This window comes from Eptatretus burgeri, chromosome 9 (assembly GCF_056783735.1).
Source record: "Eptatretus burgeri isolate ZD-2024b chromosome 9, Ebu_testis_v1, whole genome shotgun sequence".
In the NCBI taxonomy this organism is placed as follows: domain Eukaryota; kingdom Metazoa; phylum Chordata; class Myxini; order Myxiniformes; family Myxinidae; genus Eptatretus; species Eptatretus burgeri.
In genome coordinates this window covers 74,361,090-74,376,089 of record NC_140969.1, presented here as the reverse complement: position 1 = coordinate 74,376,089, position 15,000 = coordinate 74,361,090, and the positions used below count along the sequence as shown (strand labels likewise).

General features: G+C 39.1%; 1 protein-coding gene across 5 annotated transcripts in view; it reads right to left on the bottom strand.

Moving 5' to 3' along the window:
* LOC147020366 (ephrin type-A receptor 5-like) overlaps positions 1–15,000 on the bottom strand; it is a 285,255-nt gene that overhangs the window by 74,679 nt on the left and 195,576 nt on the right. For 3 of the 5 annotated variants that reach the window (XM_085895675.1, XM_085895672.1, XM_085895674.1), the window contains 4 exons: positions 13,783–13,850; positions 10,875–11,000; positions 5,264–5,449; positions 1,577–1,710 (listed from right to left, as the gene is read on the bottom strand). In XM_085895675.1, coding sequence (XP_085751801.1) covers positions 1,577–1,710; positions 5,264–5,449; positions 10,875–11,000; positions 13,783–13,850 — 514 coding nt within the window. The remainder of the gene's footprint in view (positions 1–1,576; positions 1,711–5,263; positions 5,450–10,874; positions 11,001–13,782; positions 13,851–15,000) is intronic. The other 2 variants (XM_085895673.1, XM_085895676.1) reach the window with 1 other exon arrangement.

The window sequence follows — 15,000 nt, the reverse complement described above, 5'->3', positions numbered from 1 at the left end:
TTCATTAAGGCTATTTATTATTCCATTATGCTTTTTGATAACACTAAAAAGATCTAAGAGCTCAAGTGATCAGTGCTTTGTAGCACATATGGGTTGCTGCTTTGCACGCAGATTAAATTAAAGTGGTTTATTTCACTGAAAAGCCTGCGAAACCATTGGGGTAAGATTTTAAAACCTCACCATGACAGAACTGCAAATGGAATTGAAACCAAGTACGAATATATTTAAACTAAAAGGGAGGCGACGATGGTTCGTGGGCATTATTGAACAATGCCATGATAGGTACAATTGAGTTCGTGGAAACTTTTGAGGAAGCCCTACTGTAAAAACCTATTTCTTCTGTCAAAATTGACCAAATCAAATCGGATTTTTTATATGTTGTACTTATGGACATTACGCACAGCTTCCAGGAAATGACATTGCGAGAAAAAAAAAATCGAGAAAAAAATATAAAAATTTCAAGTGGGCGTGGGACGCCCCTCATACAAAAAGACACAACTGGACAATGATATCTAGCTTGTGTCCAAGTTTCATCAAGATCGCATCAAACGTCACGGAGCTATTCTCTGGAGAGGGTCACAAACAGACAGACAGACAGACAGACACACAGACAGAACGAAAATAGTGGTCACTGCTGGTGCCCACAAACCAATACAATATTTAATACATTTCAAGGAATGAATCAACCAATGAAATGGGAATGCTCACACAATGCAGCACAAAACTAGAATGCATCTCAAAATGGAAAGCCCATCTACTTTGAACACAAACTAAACTTGTTATGAAAACAACAGTGAAAACAAATTGTACATTTTGTAAATTTGTGTTCTCCACAATCTCATAATAAAGGTTTGTTGAAGATTTCATGACAAAAGCTCAATTGGTAAAAATGTTATGGCCTGGACATACACACTGAATGTGAATTGGTAAAAATGTTATGGCCTGGACATACACACTGAATGTCAATGGTAAACATGGATTTCAATTAAAACATTTATGGCTGGTCTACCACATCAACGATAACATCCTCCTTACAATGCACTATTCCCCAATGTGAGTGGAAGGAGATATGCCAAGTTTAAAATTATTTCGATCAGCAGTTTCAGAGATATCATGTTTTGATTTTTTTGTGTTTAATCAAAGATGGCTGCCGTACCACGTACCCGGGCAGACACAGACAGACAGAGTGATTGCAAAATCCCGTCTCCCGCTAAGCGGTAGGACGGGCCAATAAACAAAAATAAATAATCAGCATTTATAATGTTTCGCACAACACACGCTGTCCTTGCCATTTTATAAACCAGTCACAATTTTAAAACAAACAAAGCAACGTTTCATATAAGTGAAGGGAATGTTGGAGATTTATCAGCTCTAAATGCTTGCTCGCTCTTGAAATTTCTCATTCTGAATGTATACAATCTCCAAAATTTGTTACAATGATTGGAGATTTACCCCATGATGTTAGGTACACCCAAATGAGCACCTCTCAATGTGATGAAATTGTCACACATATTAACTTACTAAAATTTTAACCCCGGTGGACGACCCCATCTGGCTCTGACAACCCCGATCTTACCCGAAGGAAGGCGTCCAATGAGCCATTTTCCATGAATTCTGTGATAATCATTACAGGCGTTGCTGCAACAACACACGAGGAAAGTTTGTGGGGTTCTGCCAACAATGAAAATAGTTCAGACTGGAAGCAAACACCTGTCATGAGAGATCCCACAGATCAAAATTATATGTAAGAAGGTAGACTTTATGACTAATACTACCAAAAATGACTACAGTAATATTACCAAACAAGGCAATTTGTTCTTTACTCGTATCCATTGAGCATTGCTTGGTGGAATAATAGTTACATGAATGACAGTTCAACGGTGAATGGCGTGGATAATTACGTCGTATATCTTCAACGACGGCACGCATGTGATGCATCTGGAGACATAAATTCCCCCCAGCACTGAATTAAAATCATAAATTTGACAATTTCAGCATGTACGTTGAACTCAAGTGCTAGTAGAATGCAAGAAATGTGGCAGAATGAAAGCAGAGCACCTTTCAAATCACATCAGAATACATCAATGGAAACATCATTGAAAGTGTGTTGTCTGAGTATCTAAACTTCACTTAAGCAAACAATGATGATCAAGCAGCACTTTGATACTTAATTTCCTACTGAAATGCTGACATTAATGCAAATGTTACGATGCTAATGACCACCACTAAATATTAAGGGTTTTTCTCGTTGGTTGGAATCTCCTGAACGAAGTCCTCCCAGGGCCAAAGGTAGGCCACCTCCTTTTTTTTTTTGAACCACATTCCAAGGAACACCTTGTGATGCTTTGATCACATCACTGAATGCCAGGCACCTTCCAATTGTCTGTACCTCCAACTACTCATTTGATTCAGACGACAACGTCTGGCTCTGACGACACCGTCCAGCTCCGACGTCCACATCTGGCACAGATGACTGTAATAAGGATTCCATGTGCGTGCGTGTATTCGGTTTTTAGAATACAGATGATGTGTAATGATGTAGGATTAGCTCATGCTCCTCTCATGCTGATATGAATAGCACAACACAGTGTTTCATAAGATGTGCTACAATGACTGTCCTGGGCCATGTTCAAGAAAGGGGAAAATTAAAGTGTTTCATTTTGATGAAGATGCTGCAATAGCATGTGAACCAGGCTGTTGTGACATGTCATGCTTGCTATACCAAAAGGGATGTCAAGTAACAAGTGGGATCCCATTAAATAAAGCAGCAATGAGAGCAGGAGAAAGAGAACAAAAGTAAAGACTCAGCATCAGTATGAACAATATCCATGTGCAGTAGTTATAACATTCCGATTTGACAGTCAAAGTGACCTTTCTGCAAACAAATTTAAAATCACTATTTTGAATCAACCAATGAGTCGGGATTGCTTGCACAATGCAGCGCAACACAAACAAAAATAAATAATCGGCATCTACAACGTTGTACACAAGACACTCTGTCCTTGCCCTTTTAAACACCACTCACGATTAAAAAAGCAAGATTTCAAGGAAGGAAACTTTATCTTTTGCGAATTCAAAAGTTCATATCGGTGAAGGGAAAGCTGGAGATTTATCAGGTCTAAATGATTGTTCGCTCTTGCAATTTCTCAATCTGCAATGATGCCCAGACGAGTTTATCTCACCCTCATTTCTCTACATTCTACACAAAGCTCAAAACAATGTTAAAGGCCATCACAGTCTCACACTGCTTTCTATGAGCATCAAGTCCTGCAGGTTCCACCTAAATCTGGTTGATAATTTTAATGTCGCTTTAGTAACACGATCATATTAAAGGATTCCTAATGATTTGACAATGAAGGGTAGTCACAGCAACTATATATGTATATAGGTATATTTATGTATGTATGTATGTATGTATGTATGTATGTATGTATGTATGTATATATATATATATATATATATATATATATATATATATATATATATATATATATATATATATATATATATCTTCTTCTTCTTCTTTCGGCTGCTCCCGTTAGGGGTCGCCACAGCGGATCATCCGTATGATCCGCATAGTGATTTGGCACATGTTTTACGCCGGATGCCCTTCCTGACGCAACCCGAGTCGCCTCTTACGACACAGTGATATGGTACACCTATTTTAACCGGGGTATACACCGGCCCAGTATACTGGTACTCATTTTGCCGACCTCGGAAGGATGACAGGCTGAGTCAACCCCCTGGTGTATTAATTCAGTGGCCCAACGGGGCTTGAACTCAGGACCTTTTGGATCCCAAGCCGTTGCCCTAACCACTGCGCCAACACCAGGCTATAATAAATATATAATATATACATATAAAAATATATACATATATATATATAAATATATATATATATATATATATATATATATATATATATTATATACATATAAAAAATATATATATATATATATATATATACACACACATATATATATATATATGGATGTGTATATATATATATATATATATATATATATATATATATATATATATATATATATACATATACACATCCATATATATATATATATATATATATATATATATATATATATATATATATATATATATATATATATATATACATATATATATACACATATATATACATATACATATACATGCATATATACATATACATGCTTATATACATATACATGCATATATACATATATTTGTCCAAAATGATGTGCAACTTTTCAAATGGCTGTCATATTTTACGAATGTGATCCTCTTTTCTTTTTTCAGGTCACGTAAAGAAGTTTTTAAAAAAAAATTTCCATCGAAGTTTCAACCCTGTCGAACAATTTATCTGCACCCCAACAGACACTCATTTTAGAGACCTATTTGCAACAAAGTTATATGTTTTGTGGGGTCTATCCAAATGCAAGAATTCCACAATGCAAAAGCATCAAAAGTATCGTTGAAAAGTTTTGAGACATTGGTTGCATGAGACACGAGACATTGAGAAAGACCAAATTATTTGAGAATGAAGCCAGACAAATTGTGACAGTCAGATAGGCAGATAAATGAACATAATGCAGAGAAGATTCCTTCCAGCAATTAGAAGGAATGAAGATGTGACTATGAATTGACAACTTTCAGGAAGATGGTGCACTACCACAAAAGTCTCCCGGTGCTTTGGAGTTTTTGAGATGACATTTCCTGGGTGATCGACTCACTTATCGACGGATGGACAACCCATGGCCTCCCTACTCTGGATATGCCTCCTCCCAACTACTACCTATGGGGGTCACTCAAAGCTAAGGTCGATGAAAACAACCCACTGCAGGAGTTGCAAAATTATCTCAGATGGGAAATCCAATGTACATCAGCTCCAGTTCTCAGCTGAGTTATCGACAACTTCAGTGTCTGTTTGGCAATTGTCATCCAGAAGGGTGGTGCTTGGATTGAGCACTTCATCAACTTTGAATGATATTGCTCCTTATTGCTTGTTGAAGAATTATTTTCGCTATAATAAACAAACATTTATCTAATCATGTGTATTATTAGACAAAAACAAACAAGATCGACCAATAATTACAAAAACAATTACAGTTAAACAAAAAGTTGCACATCATTTTGGATCAGACACACACACACACACACACACACACACACACACACACACACACACACACACACACACACACACACACACACACACACACACACACACACACACACACACACACGGTTCAAAACAGGCTCTTACTTTTGGTAACGACACCCTCTAGGCGGATTATGTTGGGGTGCTCAAACTGCCCCATAATGCTCGCTTCACTCAGGAAATCTCTTCTTTGCTTCTCACTGTAGCCTGCCTTCAGGGTCTTTATGGCTACCAGAACTTCAGGCTGCTCAGTCAGCCTCAAAACACCACGGTAGACCTCACCAAACTCTCCTGCAAATGGAAAAAAGGGACACCGACGGGCGATCGTTTAATCATGCATTGCTGCGACAATCACACACTTCATTGACATATGAATGTTTTTGTGTAGATGATCCAGTGGTATTTACATGAACGTAATAACGTTCTCAATTTCCATGCTCTAAAAGTCATCCATCTGCTAAATAGGGCTTTAAGAGTAATTAGCTTTTTATCCTTAATGCTAAACACAGCAGCTATTGTGCTGTATATTCATGAAGTTCAACAATATTTCAATGTCGACTGCCCTGTTTCCTTTTTCATTTGGGGAGTTAGCTCATGTTACTGTGAGCCCAGTATTAATTATCCCGCAAACTGATGATTTTTCCATTGTCAACAATGTGCTTGTCCCACATCGTAGATACATGCAAGCTCCTCCAGGTAACATGAACAAGTTAAAATAAATTTGAAAGAGAAATCATATATACAGTGCCTCAAGAAAGTCTACACCCCCTTTCAAAATTTTCACCTTTTGTTGCCTTATAGCCTGGAATTGAATTGCATTAAATCAGACTTTTTCCACATTTATTTACACATCATAACACACAACTTCCAAGTGAAAAGCAAATTATACAAATTTCAGAAAATTATTAAAAAATACAAAACAAGAATATCTTGGTTTGATAAGTGAATTAATACTTGGTGGAAGAGCCTTTAACATCAATTACAACAATGAGTCTGTTGTAATAGGTCTCTACCAACTTTGCACACCTTGATTGGACAATATTTGCCCATTCTTGTGAACAAAACTGTTCAAGCTCAGTCAAGATGCATGGGGAGTGTTGATGGACAGCAATCTTGAAGTCATGCCACAGATTTTCGATTGGATATCAGTCGGGGCTTTGAATGGGCCACTCTAGGAGATTTATCTTTTTGTTATTTAGCCACTCCAGTGAATCTTTTGCTGTGTGCTTCAGGTCGTTGTCAACCAGAAAAGTGAACTTCCATCCCAATTTCAGCTTTCTTGCACAGGGCAGCAGGTTTTCCTCCATTTTCCCTTCTATCTCAACAAGTACCCCAGTCCCTGCTGATGAGAAACATCCCCATAACATGATGCTGCCACCACCATGCTTCACAATGGGGATGGTGTTCTTTGGGTGATGTGGCATGTAGGGTTTGCGCCAAACGTAACGTTTTGCAATTAGGCCCTAAAGTTACATCTTGGTTCCGCCAGACCACAAAACTTTTTGCAACATGGTTTCAGAATCTCTGGCATAGTTTTTTGCACACCTAAATCAGGACTCAAGGTAGGCTTTTTTGAGTAATGGCTTCTTTCTTGCCACCCTATTATACAGGACAGACTTGTGGAGTGCTTGGGATATTGTTGTCACATGCACACAGTGACCTATCTTTGCCATAAAGGCATGTAGCTCTTTCAAAGTTGCCAATGGCCTCTTGATGGCCTCTCTGATCAGTCTCCTCCTTGTTTGGTCATCCAGTTTGGAGGGATGGCCTGATCTAGGCAGGGTCTTAGTAGTATCATATGCCTTCCACTTCTAAAATGATTATCTTGACTCCGCTCAAAGGGATATTCAAGGCCTTTGACATATTTTTATACAAAAAATCTGCACCACCTGCACCCTGATCTGCACCTTTCCACAACTTTATAATGGAGGTCTTTTGAAAGCTCCTTGGTGCTCTTGGCTGTGTTTAATGTGAAATGCACCACTCAGCAAAGGAAACCTACAGGAACAGTTAATTTTATTCTGAAATAATCAGAATCGCGATAGTTTAACACATGTAGAAGCCAATTAACTTGATGTGATTTTGAAGGTGATTGGTAACACCAGAGATAATTTACAATTGCTATTATAATGGGGGTGGACACTTATCCAACCAGGATATTATAGTTTTGTACTTTTAATCAATTTTCTGAAATTTGTGGAATTTGTTTTTCACTTGGAAATTGTGGGTTACGATGTATAAATAAAGGTGGAAAAAGTCTGATTCGATGCAATTTAATTCCAGGCTCTAAGGAAACAAAAGGTGAAATTTTTGAAAGAGGTGTAGACTTTCTATATGCACTGTATATATATATATATATGTATATATATATATATATATATATATATATATATATATATATATATATATATATATATATATATATATATATATATATATATGAAGAAATACAGACAAACGTGGCTACTTTGAGACCAGGGAGGTCTCCATTTCACTTTCTGAAACTCGCATCTGGAGATAACAACCAATGACACACACACACACACACACACACACACACACACACACACACACACACACACACACACACACACACACACACACACACACACACACACACACACACACACACACACACACACACACACACACACCCTTGCTTGTTTGTCGTATCTCTCCACATTCCTTGTATCACTTTCTCAACTTCTATTATGATCGATTATTCCCACTCACTGTATTACACTCCTGCACTGCAAGGCTTGTGCATTGCTGATTCCAAGCACATTATTATCTCGACATTTTTTCCTGAGGATTTCATCGACCAAATGTATATCACATCCTCCGCACAAAAAACCCCCAAATTAAAATATACTTCCCTCCTCATTACAGGTGACAAATACTTTGTGAAACTAGTTCAATTTCTCTGATAGTCGAAGGAAAATGCAATTAGTACTTAATATCATAGCTGGTTTAACACCTTTGTACTTCTCCATCATTTGGCTTGTTTTTTTTTGTTTTTTGTTTTTTAGCCCTGAGCTATCTCTGACTATTTCTCTCACCAATTGGCAATTTGAATCTCTTTCAGTTGTCAGCAGCTTTTCATTTCTCTCTCTAATTTAAATTACTGAATTGTGTCCTGACCCCTCCTCCTTTAATATAAACTGTTCCTTCTTGCTTTTCTTTACCTCCTTTGGAACTCCTCACCAACTGCGCAAAAAGGATAAGAATCCCAATATTGCACAAGAGGATGAATGTCTATTCTGAGTCTCTCAAAGAAAGTACTTATACACTTCCTAAAACTTGGCAAAGCTGCCAACGTATGAAGGAAGAAATGAGGCAAGTAACCCCCACCATCCTCCCTCAAATATAGCAAATTGGGATCATTTTCCGATGAAGAAAATAGCAAATTGGTCTCAAATATAATACGCCATGTATTTTTCCTGTAATTTATTTAAACACACACTATTGTTTTGATGTCAAGATATCATTCGTAACTAATCACCTGAACAATGGAGCATCAGGATCAATTTTCTCAATAACAGCGAAGTATTTATTGTATTTACCATGATACTATGCCAACTTATATGGACAACAGGTGAGAGGTTGAACATGAAATCCTTGTACACATTGACGTCCATTACGTGATCACGATTTGTCTCTTCATGTCATTGTCCCATATCCAAGGTACTTACAAGCTTCTCATTTACATCATTCCAAATTTGCAACTTCATGCAGAAAATATGCATTCTTTTGATAACTGAGAGATAATACTACAAGGTATAATATTCACTGTGTTGTCGACGTTTTGAACAAAGCGAATGAAACAAAAATCCGATATACTAAATCACGTACATAGGTAACAAAATGGAGATGCCCTCCAGCATATCCAATGTGAGTAAGTTGGACGCATGCTTTCGTTCACTTGCCACTCAAACTTGCCTTTGAACCTTGCGATTATTTGGCTGTATTGGTGTCTTTACTTCAATTTTTTACTGCATCGAAAGATTGTACTTTAAGTTGGATTTTTCTTTCACCTTGTCTAATGTCATAATAATGACGATCCGTTTTGTAAAGTCCAGGTGGCAGCTCTGACTCGGTGACTGTGAGGTTTAAAACTCTATGGCTCTCAGGTGGGACGTAAAAAGGATGTTTCCAAAATACAATTGCATCTGACTGAGATGGCGAATTGCATGCTTGTTACAAACCAGAAAAAGCCTGTCCGTCCTCATCTTTACCACATGCTTTGCCTCCTGTGCCGGAAGCTGAATTAGTAGGTACTGCGTTAAATTTTAAATACAAGTTCCCTCAAAAGGAACTTCAATGCAAGAAGAGGTCATTAGGCCCATCAAGCCTGCTGACGAGTTGCCAAAAGCTCGGTTGTTTGCTCATACTCCATTCTTTTGAAGTGCTGAGCGTAAAGCCAGAAAACAACACATACCATCTAAAAATATATATTTAGTATGACTTTGTTGGGGTTCAAACCAACAACCTCCCAGACTCAGAGCAGATACCCTAACCATACACCACCGAGTTTGGTGATTTAAGTTGAAATAACGATTTCAAGTTTACGCAGCCAGGCAGGATAAAACCAATTGAGGGAATATTCTATTTGGTTCAACTTCGTAATCGAGCAAGGTGCCCACCACTGGACGACACATGCGGAAGCTGGTAACCCTTTTGTCTGATAGCCTTGCAAAACTTGTTTCAGAAAATATATTTCGGCACTTTCATCTGAGGCAGTTCAGAGACGATTACTGTTGTTGCTTGAAGTCTGCTCCCTGCAACCAGTGCACTGATCCAAGTGGCGGCAATAATTTAGAGAACATTATTGCGTCAATGCAACTTGAACTCGGATGCATGTAATCTTTTCAACATGTCACCAAACTGTGTGTACATTATAACTTCTCAGTGATCCCTGTGAATAACCGTTCTTTTTGCACGTGCTTACAAAATGCAATCGTTATTGCAGCTCAAATCACACAATCCAATCATAGAATGTTCCGGTCCCCTTACATGATCTCCAAGGTTTGAGGCCTAGTGACGTAATGCAATTTCTATTCCACTCATTCTCTGCTGTAGTACGGTTCCTGCATGCATGATGGCAGATTTTATTTTATTTTTGTACATATATTCTCAAGGCTCGTGGAAGAGCGAGTACACTGAACGGATCAGGATGGAACAGGACAAATAAGAAACAGCAGAGTGAGAGAGCAAACACCGAAAGCAGAGTTGAAGACCTAGATAGAGAGAGACTTGGTCAAACAATTGGTGTGGGGGATGAATCGGGAGCAGGAAAAGACAAGATGTATCCAGAAGGAAACCTTCAAGAGGGAAAAACTGGAAAATTTGAAATTTAAGGGCTTGGGTGGCGTGGGGTTGGGGGTTAGCGAGGGTAGGAAAGATTGTGGTTTTGGATTGGGGAAGATCTGAGATGGTGGTGAACAGCTGTCTTGAAGACCTGGAGGGAAGAATGAGATTGAAGAGGTGGAAGTTGTTCCACAGGTGGGGAAAGAGAAGGAACAATTGAGTGGAGCTGAGCTGTGATCCTATGTTTAGGTATTTTCAAAACAGAAGGGGATTGATGGTGGAGGGTGTGCACCCAGCAGAAACCTGGGGGGTGGGGGTGGAGGGAGGGAGAACAAAACATGGAAAGAGCAGAGGGTGCAAGACCAGAAAGGCATAAATTAATTTTTAGATGATAGCATAAATGCCGCACCTGCTCCAACAACACTCTGGATGGCCAGGCACGACACGCCGATCTCCTTCGCAAATTCGTGCACAGCCTGTGCGGGGTCTTCGTACGTGTGAGGGTCTACGTATGTCTTGATCCTGCGCAGTTTGACTGTAAAACATACACCCTTATGTGAGAAGCTTGCAATAAAACAAGCACACACATATTTTGTCATACTTGGCACAAACTTAACTGTCTTACCAATGGCAGCCACCAAATTGATGCCGTTAATGCAGTTTCTTTGTGTTTCAAAAGAAACGTGTGAAGAAAACAAGAAAATTGTCTTACCTGACTTTATTCCTCATTACAGGTGACAAGTATTTTTGTAAATTTGAATGAGATCAATTTCAATGCGTTCACTCGAGCACGAGACAACGAAGTGCAAGGTTGTGAGTACATGGCTTAATATTCTACATTGATACGATCATTCCTGGTCTAACATTATAATTATAACCTGGCAAGATTAATCACAATCATCTTTTAGCTGTCTATCCTGGGTTTGGTGTTTCGCATGCAGGGCAAGGCATCAATGTTTGTGTCGTCAATCAGTGAGATGTTAAAGCCGGAGGCACAATCTACCTGCACTAGTCGTTGGTGGACGTTAAAGATTTCACGAGGGGAGTAGGCAAGTTATCGCTGGTAACCTGAACAGACAACAAATTCCAACCCAGATCACCTTTGATCGAATGTCAGGCCTGGCCAGATGGTTTGCTAAAGACTTGGGTCAAAAAACGTTTCCCAGCCAACCCCATAAAAACGTGGGAATAACTTGGGCCATTAAATACTAAGAGGTACTTTTAGCAGTCTGAGGAGTTGTAGCCATATCGTTAATATTTTCCAACTCAAAATAATTCATGGTTATTATCATTATTATTACACATAATACTGTATTTAAATGGAAAAACCTTTTGGAATGCAGCAATGCCCAAACACTCAAGCATGAAACAGTGAAATGCAAGGTTTACAATATGGCTTAATATTTGCCTTTTTACAATCATTTCTGATCTGCAATCATTTTTAAGCATTTTCCTAGGAGACCCTTCCTTTTGGCCAACAATAATCCCTCCAAAAATAGAAAATGTTTTGCCATTCATAACCGATCTTTCGCATAACTTTGTGGAAACTATTACGATTACTTCATTACCACCCTCAGTGGTATAATGGTAAGACAGCATGCTCTCTCAATCTGAGAGGTCAGTGGTTCAAACCCTGGCTGAGTCATACCAAAGGCTTTAATAATGGTACATTCTGCTTCTTTGCTTGATGCTTAACATTTTCAAATGATAGAGTATGGAATAAACCTCCATAGGTTGGTAATAATAGTGCAGGCTTTGATGGCCTGCATGGCCTCCTCCTTTGTAAAGGAACTCATATTGTTATTATTACTCTCTGATTTTTCCATCCCCTAAAGTTCTGACACTTTCATGACAGTTCAACCTCACCTAAGTCTCAGCAAGACATCACTCCCCCCCCCCCACCTTCTTCCCCTACCCATAACCTCAGCACTCATGATTGAGAGCAACTGTTGGATTAATGCTGCGAGATTCTTCAACTGTGGAACACAGACCCAGTCGACTATAACTGGTGACGAAATCTGGCCAATGTCACCCTGAAGCAAAATTTGAATACAGGAAATAGATGCATGAAGGATCAACAACTCCTGAGAATTTTCATACCAAATTGTCAGCAAGCAAAGATCATGGCCTCAATGTTGTTGGATGCCAAGAGAATTCCACTGATTAACTCTAAGCCACCTCACAAAAGTACAATCACTGGAGAATATTACATAAGCTTAATATAAAATATCGTGGTGGGCCATCAAGGACAAACATTGAGGGATGTTGACCAAAGGTTGTGCTCCTTCGCATGTTTACGCACAACGCCCATACTGCACAGACGATCCTGACCCACCCCTTCTTGCCCCAAACCCCACTTTCCCCAAGCTTCATTCCACCAATACCTGGCCCTCGACTATTACCTGTTTCAAAATTTGATGTCCCCACCTGCCTGGCTGCCAATTTACCAACAATGAAGAATTTCCTGGAGCAACTCAGACATGGCTGAACGAACGATCCGAAAACTTTTTAAAATTTTCCTGGCAGAAAGTTTCAAGGACAAATGGAGGATGTACGTTTAAGTCGAGGATATTATATTGAAAAATTCAAAGTAAAGCAAAAATGTTGGTGCGTCTTGGACTATTGTGAGCATCGCGTTGCGAGAACGTTTTTGAAAGCCCCTCGTACATCCCATTAAGCATTAAAGCACCTCCAGCAACCAAAGTTTGTAGGAAAACTGGATTTTATATTGAGCATTCCTTTATGCTTTCAACCGCATCTTAATCCCTCAGGACATTTGGAAAAAAAACCGATATATGATGGATCCTTTTTTATTTTACATACCTACGAGAGTAATAGTGCAGGCCAAAAAATCCATTCACTCGGAGACACGGGGCGTTTGTAAAACCGAAGGCAAGCCGTGCTCAAGTCAAACCCTCAATGCATTCTCATCATGTTACCTGCATATCTCTTTTCAGAATATCGCAAGGTGATTTGAAGTTTACTGTGGAAGTGCCTTGCCATTTCCCCCCAACTCCAAGGAGATGTCGAGACTGTATATATATAAAAAAAATGATTTGATCGATACGTCGGTCATAAAAACCGGTGCAATTACAGATGAAACTGCCACACAGGCACCACCTATCTTGCACCTCGTAAAGTCGTAGAATTGCTTGTCATTTGGCAAGCCATCAGGATGACATCACACATGAAGCTCCTGTGATATTCACCGAAGCTTTATGCATTGTCTCCCATACGGAGGAGAGAGAGAAAAAAAAAAGATCAACAATAATACCTAATTAATGTCATGTCACCGTGCTTGTCATGGAGAAACTCACTGTGGCTGCTCCAGAAGTGAAATTTTTCTTCCTCAGGTTCTTGTCCCTCTTTTCCACTGCGGCAACGTCTGTTGATGAGTCATACCATTTCCATTATATGGGATCATCTCACGAAGCAAAATTAATTATCATTGTTTTTTTGGGGGGGGGTGGGGGGGGTTAATAATTAAGTACCCAATTTAACCTCTTCTTCTTCATACATCTACAACATTCTCCCACATTTTTAAAGTGAGCCGTTTAAGTGTTTGGCGTACAATTCAGGGCAAAATGTTTATAAATGTCATGTAGTGTATGTTGAGAATTCAGATGCAGCTTGCTGTTTTTGTTGTTGTTGCATCACAATGAGGAAATGTTCGTTATGAAATTCCAAATGTATTACTCATTTAAATATTCATGGTTAAGGGAAATTGCGTTGTTTTAAGCGATTTGGTTTCTTCTGCATTATGCATACCATGTTCTTTCAAATTATAAAGGTCCAGGTAAAGTAACTTGTATCTGTTCAAACATTGGCATAGATGACCCATATTACTCATAGGATCTGTTCGCGGCACCATAAAGGTTAATTAATTTGATACTGATTATGATATTTGCTTATTCTTCTGTCGCAGTCCATGACTGTTGTGGATGTAAACGGGTGACAATCCACGAGACTATTGCCCATTTTGAGTGGAGGTCTATGGTGATGCCGTGTCGATAATTATTTCCTACACAAATCGACCCCTTCATATATCCACTCCAAAAATATCTAGATTGTCGGTCATATAATTACATCGAATGTGCATGTCCTGGCGGGATGGTAGCACACCTTTGAGCTCTCTAATCTGGGTTCACCTGCGAACCTGATTACAAACTGTAGGATTGGTGCTTCACATTGCCTCACAAAGTGCGCTGTCCATCGGAAAGATGTTAAGCCAGGTGTCCCATCTGCCAGCATTAGTTTTTGGACCTTAAAGACCCTAGCACCTTCTCATGAAGGGTACGTGACTTATCGGCCGGCATTCCGGCCCGAATGTGAGAAATTTCTGCCCGAACCGACAGGAGTGTCAGCATCGGCTGCACTCTCTAGGAACGACAGAAAGCCACCAGCCATATGATACACGAGAGAGGAGAATAAAATTAACCCATGACACTCCAGAGACATATATTATATTCCACAATTCTTCTTCTTTGTAAATACATGTTGAAAGAGGGATTACATTACGAGTTTGGCCTGCCAGT